This window comes from Tenrec ecaudatus, chromosome 1 (assembly GCF_050624435.1).
Source record: "Tenrec ecaudatus isolate mTenEca1 chromosome 1, mTenEca1.hap1, whole genome shotgun sequence".
NCBI classification, from domain to species: domain Eukaryota; kingdom Metazoa; phylum Chordata; class Mammalia; order Afrosoricida; family Tenrecidae; genus Tenrec; species Tenrec ecaudatus.
In genome coordinates this window covers 117,861,951-117,889,949 of record NC_134530.1, presented here as the reverse complement: position 1 = coordinate 117,889,949, position 27,999 = coordinate 117,861,951, and the positions used below count along the sequence as shown (strand labels likewise).

The 27,999-nt window shown below is 43.5% G+C and overlaps 1 protein-coding gene across 1 annotated transcript; it reads right to left on the bottom strand.

Moving 5' to 3' along the window:
- CLCA1 (chloride channel accessory 1) lies at window positions 1-27,203 on the bottom strand. The gene is made up of 14 exons (XM_075540208.1): window positions 27,042-27,203; window positions 24,220-24,360; window positions 23,928-24,075; window positions 21,001-21,106; window positions 18,994-19,171; window positions 15,426-15,644; window positions 14,240-14,467; window positions 10,225-10,399; window positions 7,420-7,526; window positions 6,333-6,548; window positions 5,388-5,649; window positions 4,685-4,843; window positions 1,624-1,863; window positions 1-383 (listed from the first exon to the last, which is right to left on the bottom strand). The coding sequence occupies exons 1-14, from the start codon at window positions 27,201-27,203 to the stop codon at window positions 1-3; spliced, it is 2,724 nt and encodes a 907-aa protein (XP_075396323.1).
- Between the last annotated feature and the right edge of the window lie 796 nt (window positions 27,204-27,999).

Genomic DNA, 27,999 nt, shown 5'->3' with positions numbered 1-27,999 from the left:
TCAGTTTAAGCCTATCTGCAATTCTCCTAACCACTTCCACACAATTTTCAGAATATGAATGCCTGGGATTGTGCTATTGATACTAATATCAGGACAGGGGACAGAAGGACGAGGTGTCTCTGGAGGAGTCGGTAGAGGAATGAACAAAGATACTTGTGCAATGTTGGATATTTCTGACTTCAGATTGACCTCATCAACAGCCTGAACTGCCATGAAGAGATCCGTGCCATTCTCGAAGGTGATGTTTTCTGGCTGAAACATGAAGACTTCTTTGGAGTTGGCTTCCTTTGGGATCAGGTCAGTAGTATTTACTTGAAGAGAATTGTCAAACTTGTCTCTCAGATCAAGAATACTGGTACTTATTCGAATAATATACCTGTGAGCTAAAAACAAAATACAAACTGTAATTCTCAAATCTTCAAATATAATTCTGCTAGAAGTTATACCCCACCCACAAGATTTTAACGAATACATGTAATCAGTGGTCCATATTCATAAGTGTTAACATCTTTTCGGCAGTCTCTATTTGTACTTCCTGACAGAGACATAGAACAGGCATGATTTAAAGCCTTGGTAAACTTTCCTGGGCAGAAGTCATGGTTGAGATCAATGGTTTATAAAAATTTTTTTATTACTTATAGGGAATTTCTGGTGCTGCTGAAATGTACACACGAATCACTCCGGGATCTTAAACTACACAGTAGGTCTGGGATGGGGCCTAAAGTTCCACATATCTAACAACTTCCCAGGTGATGTCTAGGCTGCTCATTGGAGGACCACCCTTAGAGAGACAAAGTCTGGTGGGGCCTGAGGTTACTTGCAAAGCATTGCTCTACCTATAGATATTCCAGCCCTTCCTCAGAAGCCACTACTGAATATAAGTGGGAACTAACTGCCATAGAGTCAAATCTGGCTCTATGACCCAAGGACTCAACTCTGACTCTGCATTTCCAGGATGGTAACTTTTATGGGAGTAGAATGCCTCCTCTTTCCCCTGAGGAGTGGCTGGTGGTTTTGAACTGCCAACCTTGTGGATCTTAGCCCAACATGCAACCACTATAACACCCGGGCCTCCTTCAGCAACACTGCATAACGGACAAATTAGCAGCCTAACATGTAACCACTATGTCACCAAGGCTCCTTAAAGCATTTTCATCTCATAATAACCTTTTATTTGGTTCTAAGGATTCGTAAGTTTTTAAGGGAGTAGACAGCCTCATGCCCTCACCCCTATGATGATTCAATCAAGTGGTGAATTGAACCCTTGCCCTTGAGGTTAACAGTAAAATGGTTACCGGAAAGCCCCTGCCGGGCTCCTGGATATACAAAACTTATTAAAGCATCGGTTGGCAAAATTTTGGAACAAAACAAAACAAAAAACGAGCTTTTGTCTTCATAGTGGACTATTTTAGCCCTAAAGGTTTTCAAAGTGCAAATATCTCATTTTAAAATCTCTGACTTGCGTTTTAGAGAACTTTCAAGATCTTTTCTGCCTTTGACACGAACTGTAATTCTCAAATATGAAAGCTGATGCTTAACCACACGCCGGCCTGTCTCATTCCCTTCCATTTATGTGCTTTGCTGGTCAACTCCTTTACTGGGTCCACACCGTACTGGGCTTACCTCTCCCATGGTCGTAATCATCCCCAGGAGCTGTCCATGTCAGATTAATGAGCCTTTCCCCTTGGATATTTGCCTTCAGGTCGGTGATTTTACATGGTGGGAAAAGATCCGATGTGGGAGACGCTGGAACCCCAGAGGCCACAAATGACCCCCCAGAGGATGTTCTGCTGAAACACACTTGTTTGCCTTCAAGCTCTTTCTTATTGTTTTCAGGTCTTGGTGGATTCCATTTAATTTTACCTGCATTAAACAGACAAACAATTGATTACATGGGTAGCTATAGCCTCTTCCTACAGACTCCTCTCCTCTCCTTCCCTGCCTCCCACACAAATGCTCATTTACACTTTGAATGGCAAGATGCCAAATCAGGTTGAATGGGTGGGGACAAAAATAAAGAGAAGCAAGGTTGGCCACCAAACATCCGTCTCCTGGGTATTCAATAGAACTGGCTGTGGGAGATTCTTCTCAGGACATTTGTCTTGGAATCCACCCTCTCCCTATCCCAGTATCCTGCTTGTCCATCCTGATACTAACCTTCTCCAATATCTGGTCAAAAACTGTCCAGACTTTCCACATTTGTGTTTTATCTTTCTTACTGGATTGCAGTGGCTTATCAAATGTTTTATAATCGGAGTTTGAAATTTTTATGCTTTGAGTGACTCCTATTAAAGAGGAAATCGATCACAAGGATCGACATATAACCCCCTCCCTCAGGGGGGCGAACAACAGAAAAGTGGGTGGAAGGAGACAGTGGTTGTTGTAGACATGAAAAAAACGTTAATTTATAAATTATCAAGGGTTCACGAGGGAGGGGGGAGAGGAGGAAAGTGTGCTGATACCAAGCTTTCAAGTAGAAAGAAGATGTTTTTGAAAATAACCATGGCAACATTTGTACAAATGTGCTTGACACAACGGATGGATGCATAGATTGTGATAAGATCTGTAAGAGCCCCCAGTAAAGTGATAAAAAAGAACTATGTTCTTATACCAATTTGTTGCATCCTTATTACAAGTTTTCCTAAAATTAGATCTAGGGTTAAAAAAGGGCTCATTATTTGGAGTTTCCAGACTCTCTTTTCAATAAGTATTAATCTAACATGACATGTTTTAGAATCTACTCTCTCTTAAGCTCTATTTCTTTAGCACTTAAAATTTTTCTTTTTAAAGAAAGATTGACTATTGTCCTCATTAACCTATTCTGGGGCCAAGATGAAGTGGGTGCTCTGACAGGTTGTGGGCCAGCGTTCACCACCAGCACGCCAGGGGTAGAAAATGGCATATGACTTCTCAATGAGGAGTGGCGCTATCGCTCTGAGCTAAATCGACCCCAAACCTTCCTAGCCTCGATTTCCTTCACGGTAAAATGAGATTCTAGGAGCATTAACGGTGCCTCTATAAGTAAAACAGCCACAAAGCAATGTTAGACACAGCCACTAAGCCTTTCCTCCTTCTCCCAAGTCAGAGAAAGGCCGATACGAATGAAAGAAGGTGAAGCGCACGTGGAAGCATCCGGAAGCATGGGTGTCTTTTAAAGCATTGCTCCCACGGTGACTTCTGCTCCAGAGCAGCACATCCCGGAAAGCCCTCCCTTCGCTGAACACACACCCAAGTCACGGGGAACGAGGGGGGTATGTTGTGGGTGCTGTTCTCCTTATTAGACACCGACCTCAGGAAAACAAGCTGCCCAGGGCAGAGGAGATATTGAGGGGACACAGGAAAACTCAGTCTTGACCCCAATCCCCACTCTAGTGCAGGGCAAGGGTTTATAACAAAAATTGGTGCGTTCTTATTGATTCCTTGGAGAAAATATTTCCTACCTGCATATTAGGGGGCTTTAAAATGAACTAAATGCTGCCAAACTACCAGCCCTAGCTGCTCTGCAAAGGATCAGATGAGAAGGTCTCGGATCGAGTGGGATAAAAATGAAGGACAAAACTCAACATCACAAAAGAGACCAGGCTGACTGGTTGTGAAGAAACACGTGGGACCCCCTAGGATTCTGACTTAGTCACCCTTTATGTCCGGACCTGAACCCACCCCTGCAGCGAAGTCATCAACCATGTAAGGTCAAAAGAGCAGGATGTCCCCAGTGGCAAAACTCAGAGGGTTAGCAAAGAAGGAATAGAAACAAGAAAGTCAGGGGGAAAGTAGACTAAGTGAGGGCACATGGACTGCATGGCAATGGATAAGTTGGAACAAAATGTCCATGGGCTGTGGAATGTAAGCCGATGATCTGCTGTGTAAACCTTCACCTCATTCCCAATAACAATGTTTTTAAAGTTCCTGGAAAAATGGAATGAAAAGCGAATGAAATATATTCATAAACTTTTTGAGGTCTCCTTGTCCATGTGGGTGCAGTGTGATGGCTAGGATTATGCTCACCCACTATTTTCCTTGCTCTAAGTAGGAGACACAAAAGGAGAGAGGAATATAGAGATGTCTGATAATGATACTGATACAGGTAAACAAGTGCTAAATGATTCCTTTTGACTCTATGGGCATACCAGTCCTATCAGTGGAAAGAGTTTCATTACAAAATGTTTTAAAATTTATTTTGAAAAATAAAAAACATTCGTCTATACTAGGAACAACTTATCAGATATATATCGTGTTTATTCCTCATAACCATTCTACGAGATAGTTACCGCTATTTTTTTTACAACTAAGGAGAAGCCTAAAGAGACTTCCAAAATAATTAAGTTGGTGGATGACGGAGATTTGAAACACGGCAGCCCCAAAGAATGTGTGATCTCTTGGCTGTGCACTGTGGGTGATTTTGCTTTCTAGGGCACCTTGAATGATGAATGGAGAGGATTCGGATGATCATGGCCGCAGGGCTGCTACTGGCAGAGCGAACACAGATAAGGGATGCTGCTGAACTTTCTACCAGGCGAGGAGAGTCCTTCCCCCAGCAAAGAATGATCAGACTCAAAATGTCAATGGTGTCAAAGGTGGGCAACACTGATCTAAGCCCTGCACTGTTCTAGCGCAGATGTTTGATGATTCCTTCTTGATCCTAAGCCTTTTGTTCAAGCTGGGTCTTTTATTACAGATTACTTACCATTCTCAATCCGGGCAGGTATGTGCCAGGCGCCATTGGGCACCTGTCTGGCTGCATTTACTCCTCCCAGAGCCCGTACTTTTAAACTGTACCTTCCATTTGTATCATAAGCCGTAAAATACCTTGAGTAGACACCATCATTCTTAGTAGCATCAGCACCTTGAAAGGGAAATTAAAACTTGATAAATACTTCAAAGAGACCTGGGTATTTGTATATTTCCAATTCTCCTGTGGGTTAAAAATTTTCACAGCAAAGGGAAGAGAAACATAGTATTATCTTAAAAAGAATCTGACTATGTTAAGAATGAAGAATATTTTCTTTTACTTATTGATCTCTGCTTTGCAATTGTGGTTTCATGCATATATGTTCAATTTTCCTGAAGAGTTGTTTTTCTCCATAAAATTAGAGACCCTGTCATGGGTCTCTGTCACAGGCCTCATAGTGCTAACAATAGTGTGGCGGTAGTGTGGTGAAGGAAAAATAAAGACAGAGAGAGAGATATTGAGGATTGAATACAAGATAACTACTAATTGGATGTGGAATAACTTCTGGAAACCTCCCTAGAGCCTTTAGGTCTCAAAGACTTGAGCCTCTAATGCATTTTGGAATAAACAAAGACAGTCTTCTATTTCAACAACTTGTATTTTCCTAGTTGCTTCTTGAAAAAGAAAGGCCTTTTTTCCAATTATGGGGGGTGGTTACCTGCTCCATTGTCCAATAATTCCAAGCTGACTGTTTTCCCATTCGCTGATTCAATGAGGGCTGTGACAGTGGCTCTGAGGATGGGCCTGGCTCCTTGGCGAATGTTTGCATAAACCACCATAGGGCTGGGGAATTTGCCTGTGTCTTTGTTCATCTTGGAGGTGACCGTGATTGGAGGGATGGTAGCACTTGATGGGCGAGAAGTCACTGTCAAAGTCAGGGTTTGGGAGCTTGCTTGCAGACTGTACTTCCAAGTACCAATCTGACCGAAACAAATAGAGACACTTCTTGTCAGTAACTATCCTTCAATATCACCTGTAGAAAAAGCCTGCCCGCTGCAGCCATGTTTGCAGCCTATCTAAGAAGAGGTGGGCATTTTTATACTCTGACAGTCCAGGGAGACTTTGGTGCGGCTGCACTTCCTACATCCTTCTTAAGGGCAAGAAAACTCTAGTTATAAAAATGAAGACTGAAACCTGTATCTTTACTATATCATTGGTTCTCAAAAGTAGGATCAAATTGATGGATTCTTGAGGTAGAAGAAATCGCTTTCTTGACCTTACAGCTTCAGGAACCATTTTACATGATGATCGTGAAAGGTAAAAGTGTTCCCTTTTCTACCTGTATAGAATATCACCAATCTCTTGATTTTTAAGTTTTTTGTTGTTTATTTATTTTTTCTTTTAAAAAACCTTTTTATTGGCATAGAATTCCCATATCAAAAATTCAGTACCTCAGCCACATCAAGAGGAGTTGTACTAATTTCATTTCTCTTGTTACCCCATCATTCTTAATAATTTCTCCTGGATGAGTATTTTCCCTGTTTCTCTGTTTGATTGAATCCTATCATCTCAGCAACTAGCAGCAGTTAAAAAGCTACAACAGTCCCATAAAACTGTATTTTATGTTGTCAAGTTATACGAAACCAAGAAAGCGATTCCATACCTCAGCAGTGCCTGAGATTTGGAGGTAAGCCATTTTGGACTGGGAGTCCACCACAAAGCCACCTTGTTTCTTTCCACTGGGGTCCCAGAGGAGGATGTGAGGAGGCTGTGTTGTCCAGGTGACAAGAAACAAAGTGTCCTTTCCCACGGTGCTGTCCACAATCACTGTGCCGTTCATCCACTGGTTAGTTTTGAGGGCCAACCCTTTACTCTCGAGCTATTAAGAAAACAACTATTTACCCTCAGGAAAATGCAGTTTCCATCACCTGGGCTCTTTCAGCCTGTCCTGGTTGCCACCTGCTTCCGTCATTGGCTGCGGTGCTGCCCCGCTCCCGGTCTTGCTCCCAACCTCTCATGATTTTGTTCATTTCCAGCTTTAACTTTGTCATTTGTGATTTTCACTCATACAGCCAAGTCAGTAAAAGAGAGAAATTGTTATAAAAGCATCTTAAAAAAAGTTGTCTTTTTAAAAATAGTCCCCAAATTTTAAAAGACAACTTAGTTTTCTTGGGCTTTAAACCCAGAAGAGATTTTCTGATTGCTATCTGGCTGAGAAACTGAGGCCCAAAGAGATTATATGCTTTATCCAAGGTCATCAAGTTCATGGCAGGCCGAATTTACACATACGATGCCTAAATTTACAAATAAGCTGGTCACAATACCAAGTACTTTAAGCCTATTATGTGAAAATCTTGGCAAATAATAGGGGGTTGAGGTTATGGAAAAATAGAGCAAGTATCCTCTGAACACATGTGCAGAAAAATTATAACGGAGCTGATCTATTCTGTGGGCACTCGTTAACACTTGCTGGAAAAGAAGTTTGGGAGTCGCTATATACATATGTATACATGTATTGGAGTCACTATATCTATACTGTCGATTTGTATGAAGGAGTCACTCAGTATTATTGCCATTTAAGTAAACATGGATTTCCCCGAATTTTAAGGACAATGTCTCATCAGACCCAAACCTTCTGATTTTATCCACTACTGGAAGAGTGTAGAGCTTGGGGTTTCTAACCACGATATTCTCTTTCTTGGCTTTGGTAATTTACAATCATGAAAAAGCCACAGAGTAAGAACTCAGACCTGGATGGAGCGCTGGGAGAGGGCACCATTTCCTGACGACAGGGCTCCGAAAGCGTCTATGAGGCCGTTGTTCTGCGCTTGATCCGAAGCATACGTCTGCAAGCCTCCTACAATGCAAGTATATTAGCGGAAGTTATTTTCTAGAAAGCAACAATCTGACAAAGTGTAGCTATCATTGAGGTTAAAAAACAAAACCAGACTGCCATTAAGTAGCTTTTGACTCAGAGTTGTTTCCAAGATGAGAAATCCCTGAGGGAGAAGACAGTCTTGTCTTTCTTCCAAGCAGTGTTGGGTGGATTCGAATCATCGCCTTTGTTAGCCCACAGCATCAGCAGAGCCTACTTATGCGAGAGCCGAATAGGAAAGAAGCACGCCACTGCATTATTAAAGTATTAATAGAGACAATTCAAACAGGGACTCGATTAACCCATAGAAGGAAAATATTGAAATAATAGCCACAACAACGTCTCAGCTGTCTGTCCATTTTGACTATCTGCAAAGCAGCCATGAATGTCTGGCAAGACACATTTATTGTCATGGATGGCATGTGTTTTCAGGTAAGGTAAATCTGTGAAGCCTGCCCCCAAGCCTATTGATATTTCCTTATTTGAGAGAGATGGGCTTTGGGGTTTCTCCCCAAATGAGAGGCAGCAGATTGGAAGATGTATAACTAAGACCCAGGAATAACAGCTGAGAAAGGGGCGGCTAGAGAAAGTAACAATGTGTAGTCATGATAAAATGATAAAGCACCTGGCAGTCTGGGCCGGTTAGAATAGGCGGAATTCAGGGCGAGCATGTGCAGGCACGCTGAACGATGCCAAGCCAGCCGGTGCTAAGGCTGCATCGAAGTGCCGGGTTGATAGCCGCCCAGGGCCAGGTGCCTGCATCTCTCTCCAACTGCTTTGCGGAGGTCAAACGGCCCTTTCACAGAGGTCGCCCCATTCATCACAGTAGCCAACGAAAATAATTGTATGATTGGCCACCACACCATGAGGAACAGGGTGGCGGCATTAGGAAGGTTGAGAACCACTCAATTGCTGGAATTGTTGGCAGCTAATCACCTACGGATGCTTCCTTTTTCAGAGAAATTTCCTCATCTAGATTGAGGATGTGTCCTCTCTTCCCCGCCCCCGCCCCCATAGTCGACTGCGAGAACACCGGGGTCCACAGGGCCAGTCGTTGACTCAAGATGGACAGTCTGTGAATTTGAGATGCAATTCCTGATGAAATCTCCGCCCATCCCCTTCCCTCCACGAAGTCACGGGTTTTCCGTGGCCTCTGAGTCCATATCTGAATTCAGATCCTTCCTCTTGCCCTAGCCTGCCCTTGTCTTCCCCTTTCTATGAATCACACGCCCGAGACGCCCTCTCTTGAGCTGCGTCCGCAGCAGGAAGCCGGGCCAGGACACAGCCGTGCTGGGAGCAGACACTCCTGCCCCGTTAGCCGGCTCCAAGGCACGTCTGCGTAATAATGGACATGCAACCTATTGTAACCCCATGCTTGTAGATGAGAGCTAGAAGCACTGTAAACGAATGCGTGCAGGAGAAGCTGCCTTGTATTTCCCAATTTCAGGGTAAACTTCTGCCCCTTTCGACCTTTCCTCACTCGGCTCTTTGCCAGCCCCACCCTAGGCTCCAGTCGCAGAAGCACACTGATGGCTGCTGTCCAGGCTCCCTGGCCTTTCCTTGGGACTTCCCCGTAAAGGCCCAGCTCACACGGTCAGGGAGGGGCAAGGGGAGAAAGGGGAAACCCATCACAAGGTTGGATATATAGCTCCCCTTCCACCCCCCAGAAATGGGACAAATAACAGAAATGGGGGTGAAAGGAGACAGTGGACAGTGTAAGGTACAAAATACTTAAAACAATAGATAATTGATCAAAGATTCACGAGTGCAAGGGTGGGGCACGGAGAGGGAAAAAGAGAAGCTGATACCAAGGACTCAAGTAGAAAATGTTTTGGAAATGATGATGGCTATGTATGTACAAATATGTTTGATACAATTGATGTATGGAATGTTATAAGAACTGTAAGTGCCCCAAATAAAATGACTCAAAAATAAAATAAAATAAAGGCCCAGATCAGCTGTCACCCTCTCTACCCTTCTCCTTCCTCATTAAGCCAATGGCTCCCTTCTCTGTTGACCATTGTATGTTCTCCGGTGAACATTGCGCTTCGTAATAATACAAATATTCGTATTACTGAGTGCCTTGTCATTTCTCTGCCCTGTGTCTCATGGTTGGCTGCCAGTGGTTCCTGGTTAACTTATGAGATACACCTACCCACCCACCCCCGCCCCCTGCTCCTGCCCTGCGTTCTTATCAGGGAAGAGGGTCTGAGTCCCTCCTACATTGCCTTGCTGGTCCCATCTTCTCTATGTTTGCCTTGCTAGCAGGTCCCATCTTCTCCCTCCCTCCTAGGACCAACTCACCACATTGATGGCGACCCTATAGGGTAAGGTAGGAAACTATAGGTGATTTGCCTGTAGGTGAGTTTCTGAGACTGTAATTCTTCACAGGAGTAGAAAGCCCCATCTTTCTCCCTTGGAGTGGCTGGTGGTTTCGAACTGCTTACCTTACAGTTGGTAGCCCAACTTATAACCACTACTGCCACCAGGGCTTCTAGAACCAAGGTCTTAAAAAATGGGTAGAGTCAAATCTGATGGCTATTTGGAGGTAAAGGTAGTTAGTTATCCATCATAGTCTCTCAATCTGTGGCCAACCTCACCCTTCCCCTTACTCCCAGCACCCGAAACTTCCAGTCCAGGGGAGAGACTATTCTTTGGGATTCAGCGGATCATCCTTCACCTGTCATTTTGGACAGTTCCTCCAGTTCTTTGGCTGCAGAGGGTCCCAGGGCAACGGTGTGAATGATGGCCCCACTCTGCTTCACCTCGTTAAAGCATGTACTTATAGTGTTGTCTTCCCCGTCGGTCAGCAGCACAATTTCAGATCCATCCGTCGGGTATTTTCTTCTGATCACCTAAGGGCACAGTCAGGTGTGAGTTTTCAGACGAAGGGTGGCCAAAGCGGTTGAGAAAATGACACTGGCAGTGAATCAGAGGAGATAGCTAGTGGAACAGACAAAAGTTCCAGGCAAAGTATAACCTCTCTGTCTCCAAATGATACCGTTTGAACCAGCTGCACCCCGGGAACTTGACAGGCAATGGGCTTTCTTTTGGGAAGCTGGATGCAGAGAGGGCTCTGTAACGTGGGATGCAGGGCAGTTCCAGGACAGGATAATACTGAGGAAGAGCCAAAGATAGTTTTTCTGGTCTTTCTGAACCCTGTCCTTGTCAGGTGTTCAAAGTTTCCCGGGTGCCTTCATAAAACATCCTCACATAGAGGGGAATATTAGACACAAGACAGATTTTGCTTTGTGTGATATACACCAGTAAGACCATCCTAGTTGTCTACGGCTAGCATTGGTCTGACTGGTCAGTATTCAGGCGAATGCATTGTTAAGAGACTCAATATCTCTCTGACTAAAGCAGCACATGCTTGTTTCCATTAACGCCCAGTTCCTGTTTATCCTGCGATATGTACATCTGAGCTCACATGATAGCTTTTCTGCATGGTGACGAGAAAAGAGTCCTTCTGCCAAGGTTGGATATACTTATAGCTCTCTCTCTCTCTCTCTCTCTCTCTCTCTCTCTCTCTCTCTCACACACACACACACACACACACACACGGAGAACTCAATAAAAGATTAGTGGTAACTGTTGAAGAAGAGAGAGATGAATTCCACTCCTTCTAGCTTCCAATAAAAATTTTTTTTAAAAGGCAAAACAAGACCCCGCGGGGAGGGAAACAGCCGCCTAAGGAGTATATGCAGCCTCCTCTGTCTGGACCAGAATCTCAGAAAGAGGACATGTGCTACGTAGACCGAGATGGAAGTAAGCAGAGGCGTTTCCTGCCGTATTCCCTGTTGGAACTCTGAAAGGAAGCTGCCTCATAGATAGCCTGTGGTGGCATGGCAAGAGAGCAAGACTGTAACCACTGAAGTGTAAAGGAGTGAAAGAAATCTGTCAGTCATGACCCTGGCCTTGGTCTGACCAGGCTGCAGGACAGGAGTCCAGAGAAATGTTCCTTTGCCCTTACTTCCATCACTGTCATGGTCACAGAGAACACCCAGAAGTCCCCAAAGGATGTTTAGGGGGAATTGCAAAGTACCTTGCAATGGAGGCTAAAGGTTGGACAATCAGGCTGGGGATTCGGTGGAAAATGTGGTGGAGCTTTAGCCTCTCTTCCAATAGTGAGAGTCCAATTTGGCTGAGTCACCCTTAGAAGGACCACAGGGACTTGATCAAACCAAAAGAACAAGCCAGATTCTAGTGGCCACAGCAAGGAGATCATGACAGACCTGACTAGGTTCCTGCAGAAGAAACTAGCAGGGGTCTCGAGGACAATGTAGGACGAAAGACCTTTTATCTCATTAGCCTAACCCACACCACCTCCCCTAATCTCACATCCAGAATTGATTGGAACTTTCTAAATTCATAGAGTACCTCTTACACTCCGTCTCTCACCCTTTGGAGTAGAAAAGGCTGAGCCAAGAGTTCTCTCTCTACTATGACACCATCTGACCCCAGTCATCCACCCCAGGACTGTGCATGGCAGCACTTTGGTGGGACCAAGCAGGAACTCCATGGCCCGTTTGCTTCTCTCATCAGAATTTGGGTGTGTGGCAGAGGCCACCGAGATGGACAAAGACATCTGGAGAAGGGCTATGCAGCGGGCTGTGCACGGAATAGAAGCTACCTTTCGGAACCAAGCTGTCATATGCAGTCAAAGGGCCACAGGGACAGAGAGAATGTGAGGAAATGGTTGAATTCACATCAAATAGCAAACTGGAAACTCCATGTTCTGATGGGTTTTGCTTGGGAATCTGGAACTGCCCCACCAATGTGTGTTGTGTACACAAGCAGACAGAGGGGGCATTAGTGCCAAAGTCACAGTGAATGTTCTGAGCCCTTAGATAACTTCTGATTAGCCTCTTGTCTTTGTCATGAGGCTCTTTGATCATGTTCTATATGTTGGGGTGATTAAACACAAGGCATTATTATCAAATCAAATAAGTAGCTTCATTTAAGAAGTATTTATTGAGAACCTCTAATATAAAAGATATTATTCAGGGGTAAAAAGATAAGTTCTTACAGATAAAGAACTTTGCCTAAGTGAAAACCATGAAAAAATGTGGACCCATTATTAGAATTTAAGACAGAATAACCTATAAATCTTAAGGCATCTGAGAGAGTCTCAAAATTCCATGAAAAAAAATTCCATGGTCTTTTCAAGTCCATGTCCAGGAACTTTTTGAAGCCCCCTCATAAATATATATAAATATATTTCTATTTATCTATGCATAGAGTCCTGGTGGGGCAAAGTTTAAGCGCTCAGTTGCTAATCAAAATGTTGGTAATTCATTCTACCGAGCAGTTAGTTGGTAGAAAGAGTTGGTGATCTGTTCTCACAAAAATTATAGCCTCCATAGCCTTATGGGAAAAGTTCTGCATGGACTTGCTGTGAGTGGACCTCTACTGGATGGAACCAAACAACAGCATCGACACCTATGTCTCTATATAAGGAGCCACGGAGATTCTGGATGAGGAGCTTGCCTGGCAAAGGCATAAAAGCTCTGAAGGATGAGTATTCCACTTACTAATCATAGGACACCTAGAACAGACTCTCTCCTATTTGAATTTGGTGCCATAACCCAAAGAACCAAACCCACTGCCATGAAGCCGATTCGTGATGGCCTCATATAAGGTTTCTGATCCTTTCAATCGGTTTTGGGGCAGCTAACTCCATCTTTTCTCTGGAGGAACTGCTGATGATTTGAACCACCAACCTTGCAGTTGCAGTCCAAATCTCACCCCACATCGCCACGAAGGCTCATAAAAGCTATGGTATGGAAGACTTTAAATATTGTATGGGGGATTTCTGTCCCCACTCCCCCCTTAATTTTATTGATAACAAGGAGACAGCGATCTCAAGTAGAGGGGTGACATGTTCAGACGAGCTCTTTGGAATCAATGCAGCCACAGTCTGTAGTTCCTGAGGCTTCAATTAGCAACCCAGATGCTTGCTCAGAAAGATGTCTGACATGCCAGTGTAGGATGACCAGTCGTCCCTAAGTATGACCATGACTCATAGCTTCTCATTGCCACAAGAAGGCACCTTCTCCTCTATAAATAACCCTATGCTCTTTTCCTTCATATGTACTCACTAGAGGGTGTCGTATAGACTTATTTGTGTGACTGACCACAAGGTCAGCTGTTCAAATCCACTAACCTATCCGAGGGAGAAAAACAAGGCTTTCTGCTAATGTAAAGATGGACAGTCTCAGAAACCCACACGGGTGCTTCTACCCTGTTGATAGAACCCCTGTGAATTGGAACCCACTTGATGGCAGTAAGTTATTTTGTTTTGTAATTACTGTTCCTCCTTCAATGACATGGTGCCTTCTGGGACAAGAGAGACGTGCATTTTACCCTGCTGGTTTCCTCATTGTCCATCCTCGTATTTGGCATGTGAAGGCACGCCATGCACACTTTGAATGCAGGCATGCATGCACACAGAAAAGCCTGAATGAGCAGATGCTTGAAACCACAAACAGACGAACAAGTTAGGTTAAAAAGCTTTGGAGCTCTCTAACGTTTGCATCACATGCACCATTTATCTGCCCTTGTGGGGTACATTTAAAAAATAATAATGTTAAAATTAAACACTAAACATGGAGGGAAAAGCCAAGAATGAACATTCCTCTGGGAAGAAGGCATCCGTCCCCATTGGCAAGCCAGGAGAGGGGAGCAAGGCTTACGGTAAACGCCGATCGAAGGCCGGAGCAGATGGAAGTGCCTCCTGCAGCCACTGTGGGTAAGCTGGCGATGAGCGCATCTCTGTCCGCGCTGCTCTGGATTTGCCGGAGCTCGCTTGTGACGTAGGCAGCGCTGTCAAACGCCACCATCCCAACCCAGGACCCCTGCTCAACCGTCTGCAGCAGGAAAAGCTTGCCCGCTTGCTTCAGTCGGTTCAGGCGGTCGCCGCTCTGATTGGAGACACAGAAGAAAGCAGATGGCTTTGAGCTGGCCAGGCGTGACAACAGAACAGGCTAGAGGGGATTTGGTAGTGGTCCACTCAGTGTCTATAAAGGATCACGGGCTTACTTGATATCCTTGTCTGGGGGAATATTTCTTTTTCATAATTAACAGCAACTTTGTGTGGAATTTTAGGGCCTTTGTATATAGATAGCAAAAGATCAGCCCAAATGGGCAACCATTAGCATAGTGCTTAATAGCTCCATTGTGATGATTAGATTACCACACATGGAGACATGTGTTTCAGGGGGAACTGCGTATGGCTGTGATCTTTCAGAAGCAGATCACGAGGTTTGTCTGTCTTCTGATGTGCATCTGGGTGGAGCTGAACTGCCAACAGTTCAGTTGGCAGCTCTGTACCTCCCAGGAACTCCTAATAGCTCTAGAGACCTATGTAGAGGTATTGGGGTTGTATTGCTAGTAAAATATTTTAAAAATCAGCTTCTGTAACACATTAGATCAGGGGTCCTGAAACTATGGCCCGCGGGCCACATGTGGCCCACTGAGGACATTTATCCGGCCCACCAGGTGTTTTTGCCATCGTTGCCTGTCCCGCTTAGCAGCCGACTGCTTTGCAATGTGCATAGGAATTTGTTCATAGTTTTTTTAAACTATAGCCTGGCCCTCCAACGGTCTGAGGGACAGTGAACTGGCACCCTGTGTAAAAAGTCTGAGGACCCCTGCATTAGATAACCATATTGAAAGATAATTGAATTGGCTTATGAAATAGTTGATGCTGAATCATGAATAAAGTGGAGGCAGATTTTTTTGATGAACTGCTGTTGTAAATATTCTGGGGTTGTGTTTATTCCCAGCCAGTTCCAACTTCTGGCCTATTGTACCATAAGGTTACCTATCTGTGTGCTTATTGGAAGCAGTACCCAGAAGAATGAGCCTCGTGGAACGTACCGCCATGCTTCCAGACTTATCAAGTACTAAACACACAATTCTCTGTCCGATCTGCAGCAATGAGAAGGTGGGCGTAGGTGGCTGTGTGTTCATAGGCGTCGTCTTCTGAAAGTCGTCCGAGTCCCGGATCACTTCCCACACGCTCCGGAGATTGCACTTTTGGTTTTGCTGGTTTGGAGCTTCTTTGTTGTGATTTTTTTCTGTACAGAATTCAACCACCTGCAATTGTCCATAAAATGATCGAGGTGAATAGTATACATTGTGAATATTCTCTGGAAGTTTTGTGTGGCTATGGCAATGGGTGATCAAATCCAGCTGAGAAGTAGAGTACTGTGGGTGGGGCAGTTGGTGGCATTTAAGGAAGGATGGAGTCGTGTTTGACCTTGACCTCACAGGAATTGGCCTTGGGCTGATGCTGATTCTCCTCCTGCTGCCTTGGTGGGTTTTTTTGTTTTGTACTCACATACTGAAGCCCAGACTTGTTCACATAGCAAGGGAAATGGCTGAGATTTTAATTGTATTTACTGTGCATTCCAATTCTCTAATTAAACCTCCCTCCAAGTTCCCAGACTTGCCAGACTGTTTTATATCCCTCATGAAGCACATGTTGTTCCTAAATTCCACCAGGAAATGAATGGAAAACAATGTTGCATACAGGCATGCACTGGAACATGGCTATGCCATATTAAAACATGGTGAGGAATATGTGTAACACCTCATATCATGGATGGACCTCGAGGCTATTACACAGAGTGAATATAGTCCCCCAAAACAAATGTCATATGAGTCCACTACTTGAAAAAGTTTAGAAAAGGGTTACCCATGGAAAGAATCATTCTTCGAAGCTTCCCAGGGATGGCAGGGGAAGGAAGCCTCGATCACTAACCGGAGGGTAAACAGATACTCACTTGGGCGAAGGGAAAGGCAGTCTGCAATGATGCAGAGACCAGCGCAAAACGGTTAGTGCAAAGGGAGATCCTGGGAGCAGCACAAGAGTTAAAAACCAATAATCAAAAGTTCTCTCTTTTTCTCCCCTTCCTCCAGAGAACTGTTATTCCAAGCTGTGTGCCTTCAGGGCGCCCTGCAGAATCTTTAATAAAGTCCCTGTAACTTTATAGTACATTTATTGACTGTAAATCCAACTATGGCAGAAACCTTTCCCATTCCTTTTTGCTTCCTCAAAACTAGCCCAGTGTTTGACACATAATAAAAGCTCATATACATTTCTTAAAGTAACCTTAACCTGTCTTTGCCATAGTTTTCTTACCTGTGCAAGGAGAATAATTATCATGCAAAATTAAATAACTGTAGATATGCTCATGGTCACAGCATGCTGGGTATTTTCTCTTTTTTATGTGTTTATAAAACAACAACAAAAACCCAAACCCACTGCCATCGTGCTAATTCTAACGCAGAGTAGCCAGAGCTCGTGTGCATTTTGGGGGGCTGAAATAAAGAGGCACGGGCAGGAGCGCCCCCTTCAGGGAGTGTACAGTATGACTATTCAGTCAAAGATGCGAGATGCCAGGGTTCCAGATGGGAGCCCGTCTTTTCCCTTTTTCTGCCCAGGCCACTTACTTTGCTCCTAGTTCCACCTTGTCTGTGTGGACTGCTCAGGAAGGGAACCCGAGAAACGAGTGTGTCAGCCCTCCTCGACTGTACATAAAAGTTAGCTCCATGACTAATTCAAAATCCATCATCGTGGCCCTTCCTAGATGTTTCTGAAGAGTTCTGAGGGTACACTGTGGCAATGCCCGATGAAGGAATGGGACTAGTGAGCCAGGACATATCAACATTTAAACATTACAGCCCACTGTTAGGACTTGGTCAAGTTCTTTCCTTGGCTGGTCCTCCTTGGGGAGGAGCCGTGGTGCTGTAGAGCTCACGTGTCGGCTGTCGTTCGAAAGTGCCACCAGCTCGGGGGAGAAAGGCAGGGGCTTTCGACTCCACGAAGAGCTGCAGCCTCAGAAACCCACAGGGGTCGCTGATTCAGCATTTACTTCATGGTGGTGGTTGTTTGTTTGTTTTTCAATCGCAAAAGTTAAACATAGGTTTATATAAAGAAACTAGAAGATAAGAGAGACTCCCAATAAGTCAATTAACTGATAGTTTTAATCTTATTTTGTGCAAATATTCTGAGGTATGTCTATCTAGCATTAACAAGGACAATTAAGTCAAACTCACTCTCTAGGACCAGTTAGTCATAAACAAAACCATTAAAAGGTGATTTTAAAATTATTTGAAGTCATTATAACTATACATACTATAAATTCCCTAAGGACACAAGCACTCTGGGAGAGTGGAGGGTGAGTGGGCTGGAAAGGGGGAACCGATTACAAGGATCTACATGTGACCTCCTCCCTGGGGGATGGACGGCAGAGAAGGGGGGAAGGGAGACTCCAGATAGGGCAAGATATGACAAAATAACAATGTATAAATTATCAAAGGCTCATGAGGAAGGGGAGAGCGGGGAGGGAGGGGGAAAAGAGGACCTGATGCAAAGGGTTTAAGTGGAGAGCAAATGCTTCTAAAATGATTAGGGCAAAGAATGTACAGGTGTGCTTTATACAATTGATGTATGTATATGTGTGGATTGTCATAAGAGTTGTATGAGTCCCTAATAAAATGTTAAATAAATAAATAAATTAAAAACAAACAAACCTGAACATCTCAGCTAACAACCAAAAACAATTAGACAGGGCTCAAAAGAGCTCTTAGAAAGTTCAGTTAAGGGCTACTGACCATGTCCTTATTTATAGTCTCATCAAAAGATCGAAATCTTGGGTAAATATTTTTTAACTCAGAATTTTTTGCTATGTGCCTCTCAGGATGTCCAAAATAGTTCTGAGCACGTAGACTAAAAACTAGTGGGAGGGAATGAAGGAGTTAAAATGTGGATTGAAAGGCTGGGTCGGAGGAAGAGGGTGAGGCAGGAGCCGTCATGGCTCTGTGGAGTGAGTCGTAGCACAGTGGGTGACTTGTTGGGCCGCTCATCTTAAGGCCAGAGGTGTGAAACCATCAGGTGCGCTTTGGGGGTAAGGGTGGGTGGGGTGGGGCAGAGATGAAGCTTCTTACTCCCCCCAAAATTTACAACCTTAGAAAGCCACACCGACAGTTCTACTCTGTCTTACAGGGTCCCTCTGGTTCAGAATTGACTCAAGGGCAGTGAGTTTGCTTCTGAGTCTCTAACCACAAGGTTGGGAGTTCAAGCTCACCAACAGCCCTGCTCCTGTAATAGGCAGAATCGACTCAACGGCAGTTGTTAGGTGTCATGGAGTCAGCTCTGACTCCTAGCGACCCTGTGTACAACAGAACGGGAACACTACGCAGACCGCGCAGTCCTGTGTCACGCTCACGATTGTTCGTACACTTGACTGCATCTGGGCAGTCACTGTGTTGAGCTTATTATATATTATATATATTTTCTATTACAGCTGGTCTCACAGAGAATCAGCTCCCCACGGATGGTTCTCCTAATTTCCGATCCTCTCTCAGAGCACTGGGCAACAATCCTACTAAATTCACAGACCTATAGCAGATAGGGGTGAGGAGAGCGCGTGGTACTTACAGATTTAATACTCTGGTCGAACATTATGGAAGCCTTCTCAACCTGGTCTTTGTTGGGTACAAACTCGCACCCCTCTTCGTACTTCCCTGTTACCCTGTCCGGCCTACAATCTTTGGTGATGCAGCTGCCGCCTTGACACTTCTGTATGAGATTTTTACCCTTGATAGCTCCCGAACACCTGGAAACAAATTCAGGTTTGTTAAACTCTGTTCAGTTCCTGACAAAGGACCTTGTGTTTATTTTCAACTCATAATTTGAGAAATAAATATACCTTTTCAAGTATCAAAATTATTAAGTTTTATTTAGAGTCATTTCTGTTTCCTGGAAAGTACCCGAGGAGCTTCCAGAACGCACGGAATCTGGGTTTGTTTCTCTGCAGCAGGCATGTTGAATCAGGTTCAAAAACCCTAACAAACATGCAACAACAACAAAACCAAACCAACCTCACTGCCATCAAGTTGATGCTAACTCATAGTGACCATGTAGAACAGGGTAGACCTGCCCCTGTGGTTTGTCCAAGACTCTAATTTTATGGGAGTGGAAAGCCCCATCTTTCTCCTGAGGAGTGACGGGTGGTTTTGAACTCCTGTCCTTTCAGGGCACAAGCCAGCATGTAACCCACTCCACCACCAGGGTTCCGCAAGCAGGTTTATGTGGCTGTCCAATTTAATAGGGATCAGAGCCTCCAGTCACTACTCACCCTTGCTCCTCATTCCTGGAACATGATCCTCTACTTGCCCCCTCCCAAGTTCGCTCGCCCCTACAGTTTGCATGGTTCCGGTGAGCTCACTTCATGCTGTCAAGTCCGTTCCAGTGCCCAGGCGCTCTATGGACATGTTCCCCTCAGGTTTTATTATCATAGGTTCTATTGCTATTATAGGTGTCCTAGGGGCATAGTGGTTCTACCACCTGCAGTGTCTGCAGTTCAGAACCACCAAGCACTCTATGAGAGAGAGTCAGAGATCTCTACTCCCATTAAGAGCGACAGTCTCAAAAACCGCCAGGAACAGACCCACAGGGTCTCCATGTGTCAGCATCAACTCAATGGCACTGAGCTTGGTTTTGGGTTTGGGAGCTATTATATATGGGATGGTTTTCTTTCCTTTATTATACTTTTAAAGTATATAACCAATACATGAGCATTCTACAGAATTTGGAGAATAGCAAACAAACAAAAAAATAAGTATAAAGAATTTTAAAAAATCATGTCCCACATAAGAAAAAAAATGTTAGTATGTTTAAGTATTTCCTTGACAGAAATCTTTCCCATTCATTTTGCTTCCTCAAAACTTAGCCCAGTTCTTGCCATATAATAAAAGTTCAGTAGACTATTTTTCTTTCTTAGTAACCATAACCTTCACCTTCTTATCTGTGAAATGAGGATGATTAAGCAAAAATTAAATGACAATATATACAATATGGTCAATAAATTCAGCTGTTCCTTATTTTTAATGCTCGTCTTATCGTGCATTATATACATTGAGCTGGGTTTCAACAACGGGCCCCTGAAAACATGGGGCCAAAGCAACATCCGATTGTGTCATTTGTTTCCTATGAGCACTACACTGGGCCTAGTTCCCATGGTGAGCCATGGTTCATTTTAGTATTTGGTAAGTTCCACATCCCTTCCAGCTCTACTCACATCGACAAATCCACACAGGTATGAGAAGGCTTCAACAAGTTTGTGGGAAAATGGAATGAGAAGATATTGGAATTTTCCCATGACTTTTTTTGAAGCCCATTCCCATCATTCTGCCCTGGAGGCACTGAAGACCCAGTTTACTCTGTGTTGTTGATTCTGGTTTCAACCTGAAGTTTGCATAGCCAGGAGACATTGACTATTTCTTATGGTTGGTACACTAAAATTAAAGAGGGTACTAGAGAAAATGAATTCTAGATTTTAAAAATAAGATATAAGCTTGGTATTTTTAAAAGGTAAATCAATTAAAGAAATAATTGTTTGCAGTCTAAAATAGTTTATGAAACATTAAGTCAAAACATACATACATGACTGGTTTGTTTTTTCCATTGGATAAGTAGAACTTTTCGTCTTTATTGTATTCATCAAATACTCCCCATCGGAAATGAGCCCATTCATGGACAAATGACCTTCCTGTGAGAAAATATTTCAAACATTCATTTATAATCCCCAAACCAAAAACCTTTGTTGTAACATTGGTTCCTGCTTCTAGCGACTCTATAGTACAGGGAAGAACTGCCCACAGGGCTTCTGAGATGGTCTTCTTTATAGAGGCCAACTGCTTCATCTTCCTCTCACAGAGCATCTGGTCGATTCTAACCACCAACCTTGCTGTTAACAGCTAATCACTGAACCAGAGAACCAGTACAATGGTTACAATGGAAATAACATCACTTTCACACATGGGAGAAAACAATGGTTCTGAACATATAGTATGCTTTGATGTATTTACTTAAAAATTCAAGGCTTGGTTTTCTTAGGAAGAAAAATCTAATATGTAAAATCTATATGAAGGTAGTTTTTAAAATATAGAAATATTTGTTAAACAAAATACTAAACGTAAAGCTATTGTTACTCAACATATTCTCCATCTAGGTCTATTCCTTTCTGAAGGTATTGTTTCCATCCCTCTAACCCTTCCCTGGAGAATTTTTCACATTTTGACCTACACCATGTCAGGCCTCAAGTCCTGTTCCTTCTCAATGTTTTTGCGTTTGCAGAAAAAGAGAAGTCTGAATAGGGCAAGATCAGGGCTGAAGGGTGAATGGGGTAATTTTTCTCAATAAAATTCTCATAGGAAAATCCTTGCTACCCTGAAAGAATGAGCATTTGAAGAAAAAAAATCCTTGGCACGATTTTCATGGCCTTCCTCTCACCAATAGAGTTTTTAATCCTCTAAAGACTTCTTTATAACAAGTCCTCATGAATGTCCTGTATCCTTCAGGAAAATCTATCAAGATTACTTGCTTGGTATCCTTATAAAACAGCGCCATAATCTTCTGAGCTGACTCATTCATTAGCTGGCTCAGCAAATTCCCTAGAAGCCACTGTTTTGATTGGATCATTTCTTCTTAAGGCAAACTAATAACTCTGAGCTGATTACCTCACTGTTTGAACTTGACTTCTGCCATTTGCTGGTCACAGAGTCATGTTTGAACACATTTTTTGGATCCCAAATCCAGGCCTGAATGAATTGGAATCCAAGTAGTAATTTTTTTGTCCTACCATCATAAGTGGGTACTTTAGCTCATGAGATATCTTTTTTAACAATTTTATTGGTACTTCATCCAAATGTCATGCAATTCAGTCATTCAATCATACCAAGAAGAGTTAGTTGTGCACTTTTCACCACAATAATTCTAGAATATCTTCTTCCTTGTACTCTCATCAAATACTCAGGGGACATCTAGTAAGTGCTAGAGAAAGACGAAATAACTTCCATGTCTTCATAGAGCTCCTGGCCTGTTGCTGACATGCACACCAGATAACGACCATACCTGGCAATGTAACGGCAGTGTTGCAGGTCAGGGCTGGCTGCGGTGGGCGCCAGACATTCACTGGGCGATCGGGGCAGCAGCATCCACGGGGCCTCCTCCCACACAGCTCCTATCTAATCAAACCTCAGCCCTTGCCTACGCCTCCTTTGCCTTTTTGTTTCAATTCATGGCTGTCTGACCGCTATCCTCACCACTTACTGGAGTTGTCCCCATTTCACATCTGAATTACTGCCACAGTCACCCAACAGCCCTCTGTTTCCAGGTCCCCTGTGGAGCTCAGGGGGGAAACCAGCTCCTTAATATGGCAGAATCTGGGGCCTGCTTCTCTCCACAATCATATATCTTGCTGTTCTGCCCCACTCCAGATACTGATTCAGTCTGCATGTTCATAAGATTTATAAGACGAATGCACTCAAAAGTCTGAGAGCTCTATGCATCTTCACCATCTGGTGGCTCCCACTTGAATTGCAAGCAGGAAGATCAATTGACAGAAACTTAATTCCGTTTTAAAGCTCTCCATTTATCTGACTGGGAGCTTTCGTGGCACAGTGGTTTTGTGTTGAGCTGCCAACCACAAGGTCCGCAGCTCAAAACCACCTGCCACCATGCAGGAAAGAGACTTGGCTTTTTACTCTCATAAGCAGTTACAGTCTCAAAGCTCAAACGGACTGTTCTTATAGTGTCGCTATGAGTAGGCATCGACTCAATGGTGGTGAGTGATTTATTTCACCAACTTCCTCATTAGATTATAAACTCTTGGAAGATATAGAACTCAAGAAAATTACCCCCAAACCCTTCAACCTCATTGCCATCTAGTTGACTCTGGTTGATAGCTGACCATAGAGGAGAGGGCCCAACCGCCGCACAGGGTTCCAAAGGCGGCTCTTTTCCCGGAAGTAGAAAACCGTGTCCTTCCCCCTCAAAGCAGCTGGTGATTTTGAACTGTTCACCTTAAGGTTCGCAGTCCAATCAGTAACCTCGACACAACCATGGCTGACGGTGCTCAGTAAACCTCGCTACGAAGTGAGCAAAATGAAAAGGTATCAGTGGCATTAACATCTCCCTCAGGAAAAAAGAACACATTTTTTTCTTATTTTTGTCATGCATAACTGAAAAAAGTTCTCGAAACAGCAAGGAGAACAGGCTTTAAATAACTGCTTTTGCTGGCAGACCAGTAGCCTCCTTGATATCTGGATTTGAAATGAGATGAAGGTTTAGCTTGTAGAATTGGGCTCGATGCTATCCTGCATTTTAACATGTAATCATTTTATTTTATCATTGACTATCGATACATAAATATTAAACTATTCTGAAGTTATCCGATGCCATGAAAGATGCTATAAAGGTACTTTAGTTTATTGAGTTTGTGTGCCCTTGACAAGAATAATGTTATTGTTGATCCACTTTGAACATAAAACTATGAGAAGCACAGTCGACTATTTCACGTGTAACCATACCTTGTGGTCCATACTCAAGCAGCTTTTTCCCTGCCAGGAAGTCAGGAGTGAAGTAAATCTTTTCGCCCTTTTCTCCACAATTTCCTATCTGCTCCGTGTAGGGCATATCGTCACCTGGGGGGTTGGGGACGGCAACCAGAACATCGGCCTGGAATGTAAGAATATGACAAATTTTCATTATATGAATTGACCAAATTCAAATACTTTCACTTGGTTCTAGAATATTTCTATTTATGAAACGTGGACTAGAAGAGAGAATTTAATTTGAAAAGAAATAACTTGATAATCTCACATTTTTTAGCGTTTCGAGCTTGGGTCTCACATACTCAGGCTTTGTCTTCCACTTTTCAGGAATCAAAATGGCTACCGTTTTGAAATAGAATCGTTTTTCTGTCGCCTCAAACAGGTATGGAGATGCCTGGGTTATCATGTCCTAGAAAGGGAAAGAAAAACAAAAAAGAAGCATACACCACAAGCATAATTGTGGTTCAAAATTCGCTCAATCGCCCGTCATCTGTTTTTCATGCCTCCAAGTGCCATATATTTAACAAGATAGGAAGGGCAATTTAGAAATAGCTCTATTAAAAACAACAGTTACCTTTTTGAGGGGCGCACGGACCACATAGTCTGCATCGTTAGTGGGGTGGTCATGTCAGACACCACAGCTTACTGTGGCTGTCGGGCAATTCCTGAACCTCTCCTGAGCCCCTGACCTCACTTATAAAAGGAAAAGTATTTTTTAAACTCACTCATAAGGTTGCTTTGAGGACGTACGTGTCAATGCCACTTTCATCAAACCAAGTGGACCACAGGAAGTATCCTACCATTTAGCATGGCAGCAGATACCTTTGAAATAATCTAATCTAGCTGTATCCTTATTCAGCTATAAGGTAAATGTGATTGTAGTGTGCAGTCCACATTATAATGGGCAGTACTTGGAGTCAAGTTCATGTTTCCGTTGCTTTGGAGTGCATTCTGATTCATGGCTACCCGTCGTAGGGTTTGCAGAGACTGTACACTTTAGGAAATAGATCACTGAGCCAAGAAGCCCTGGGGGCCTAGCAGTTACACGATAGGCTGCTAACCGGAAGGCCAGCAGTTCAAAAACCACAAGGGGTCTATCTGCTCTGGTGGAGCTACAGTCTTGGCAGCTCACAGGGGGCACTTCTACCCTGTCCTATAGGGTCGCTATTGGCATAGACTCAATGGCAATGAGTTTGAGAGGTAGACTTGAACTGGCCACCTTTCAGTTAGTCCCACCTAACCATTTTCGCCATCCATTGAGCATATGTTGTTCTTGTTAGTTGCCCTCTTGTCCTGACTCACAGCATGTTAGCATGTCCCCTCTGTAATTGAGTCCATCCGGACTCATAGCAACCCTAGAAAGGGCTTCCCAGGCTTGCTTTGGGAGTACCTCTGGGTGGGAATGTTTGGGACTATTTTGAGAGCAGATTTAAGAATCTTCTGTCCTTACAAGGACACATGACAACTACCTCATCCACAAAAAGAAGGTTGTTGAATATGGTTGAAGGGTGGCTAGGAAACATGTCAAGGTCCTTCAGTTGTGCAAATTTGGAAGATCAAATGGGAAGGAACGCACTGTTTCTCCATCACTCATCCAGGGACTCTGAACATGTGATTGCCCCTAAACTTCAAGTATCAAATTAAAGACAGGGGAATGGGAGAAACCCATTTATCTCACATCCAACTCCTTTATGACTCATACCTGAAAGCCAATTTAATAATTGTGGCGATAAATACATTTCTCATAAGGAAAACCTGGAAAATAATGAGGTTAATGTATTGGAAACCTCTAAAGAGTCCTAGGAATACGTTCACATCAACATTATCCTCAGAAGCAAGCATCAGTGAGCTCCGCCCGCCAGTTCCGGAACCCCATTGCCTTGGGAGCCCAGGACAGCAATACAGGAATCGCGTCTTTATTCCCTTCTTCCTGTCTTTTCTCTAAGGGATTGTGTCATTTCTGATGATGCTCTTTCCAAAAGGCGGAGACGATAACAATCCACCCAAAGTGTCTGATTATTGAGAGATGGATCAGATTTCCCTTCAAGCAACGACAACTCTCTCTGACAATCTGTGTTTGGATTAACAGCTAACCCCCTTAGCCCCCCATCTTTCTTTTCAATTATCCCTTCCCAAACTGCCTCATGGTGGCTCTGTCTCCAAACCGGCCGTTCTTCATTTACCCTGTTTAAAGCAGCGAGGGGCCTACACGTGTCTAGACTTACACTCAGGAACATTGCTCAGAAACAAGCCACAGTTCCATTTGTTTTTAATTTGAGAGAATTTTAGACTTCTAGAAGACCTGTACACAGAGCTTTCCCTCCCCTTCCCCCAGTCTCCTCCATGCTCTTGCTTTGAATATTGAACCTTCACAGAATCCTACGAGGAAGGTACTGCTCTGGGTTTCCTTTCATCGACATGGCACAACCGTGGTCCCAGATATGTGACAACCAGATTTCAGGGCGGTCTTTTTGTAAAGTATTTCTCGCTTATGTTTTTGCTGTTTGTTGAAAGATCTGTTCACGAATACTCTGTCCTTGACAGTAAGCTCTCTAATCATCTCATATTTATAGATAATAGCCTCTCTAATCATCTCCCATTTATAACGGTTAAGCATCTCTGCTAGGACAGGAAGCATGTTCTTCCCAAGCTTCCTTGTTCCCATGGAAGCAGGAGCAAGTGTGATGCTGCTGCTCGAGAGCTGGGAGGGGGCTCCCTGTCTGGAGGGTAATTCAGGGCAGAGATTCCTGAGTAGGTAACTCAGAACTTTGCATGTTGGGGATCCTATATTAGGGTCACAGAGAGGGGTCTTCAAATAGAAGAATAAAGGGAGGATCCTACCAAGGATGTGCCAATTGTAAAATCAGACTCAGGAATCACCATCTGTGAATCTCACAAATAATTGCACACCGTAGAGAGCTCTGCCCTAGTGCAGGACAAAGTAATTGTCAATGAAATAACCCTTAGGCAACAAACACCAGAGGGACCCTGGCTTCACTGGGAGTTAGGCTTTGATCTGCTAACTGCATGGTGGGCAGCTCATAACGACGCATGCTGTCTCTGTCACAAGGTGATGCCTGGTTAACTTACCTTTATTTGTTGAATGAGGGTTTCATCTTCTGGCACATTGGGGTCAATGGCAATGACAATTCCCTCATAGCCATTATTATTCAGCTGAATTAGGGAGTTGCTCAGGACCCCTACTAGAAGATCAAGGGCCAAGATGAAGAGAGACGTCTTAAGCGATCCCATTGCTGCACATCTCCCTTTGAGTTCTCTCTTGGAAAATGTTGGTCTTGGAGGTGTCCTTCTTTAGCTCCATGTATATATATATATATATATACATATGAACATAAAGGTACTTTTTATCAATTATCAGAGTTATCAGCTTTGGCTTATCAAGGGACTTTAACCCCATGGCCCAAATTTGTTTCCCTGTGGCATTTTCCTTCAGTATAAGGAACATTAACTTAGACTCAAACTCTGTGTACTTTACAATTTTTGTAAAGCATTGGTCTCACCTTTAGCTATGCCAGATGTTGGGAATGAGGGTGGAGAAGTCTACACCCAGTTCTTCTGAAAGGCACACCGTTGATAAGCAGCTTGATTATTGAAAGAATTGTTTACTTCTTACAAATGTTTGCCTAACCGTGGGCATTGGCCCACCCAACCTCATCCCCCAACAACTGCCTGCCCAGTGGAGGACTGTTTCCCCCCTCCCCACAATAAGCACTCATTTAAGGTAACCCACGTGTCCAGTTATCCCCTCAGGGTGATCTTGACTTTCATCTCTTTCTAACTTTGACATAAATCCCACCACCTTGTGGCATTGCCCTTTGAGGATTCAGTTATAACAAAAACATTGGCAAGCAATGTAGATATTATGACTATTCTACCATGGACAGAGAAGATAAAATGTATATCTCATTCTCCAAAGCAAACTCTCTCAATTTTCATATGCAGATTTTGGATTCCTCTATTCTATGATTCTTACCAGTTAGTAAAATCAAATTGGTATCATTAAATTATCTTTCAAACACTAAATGTT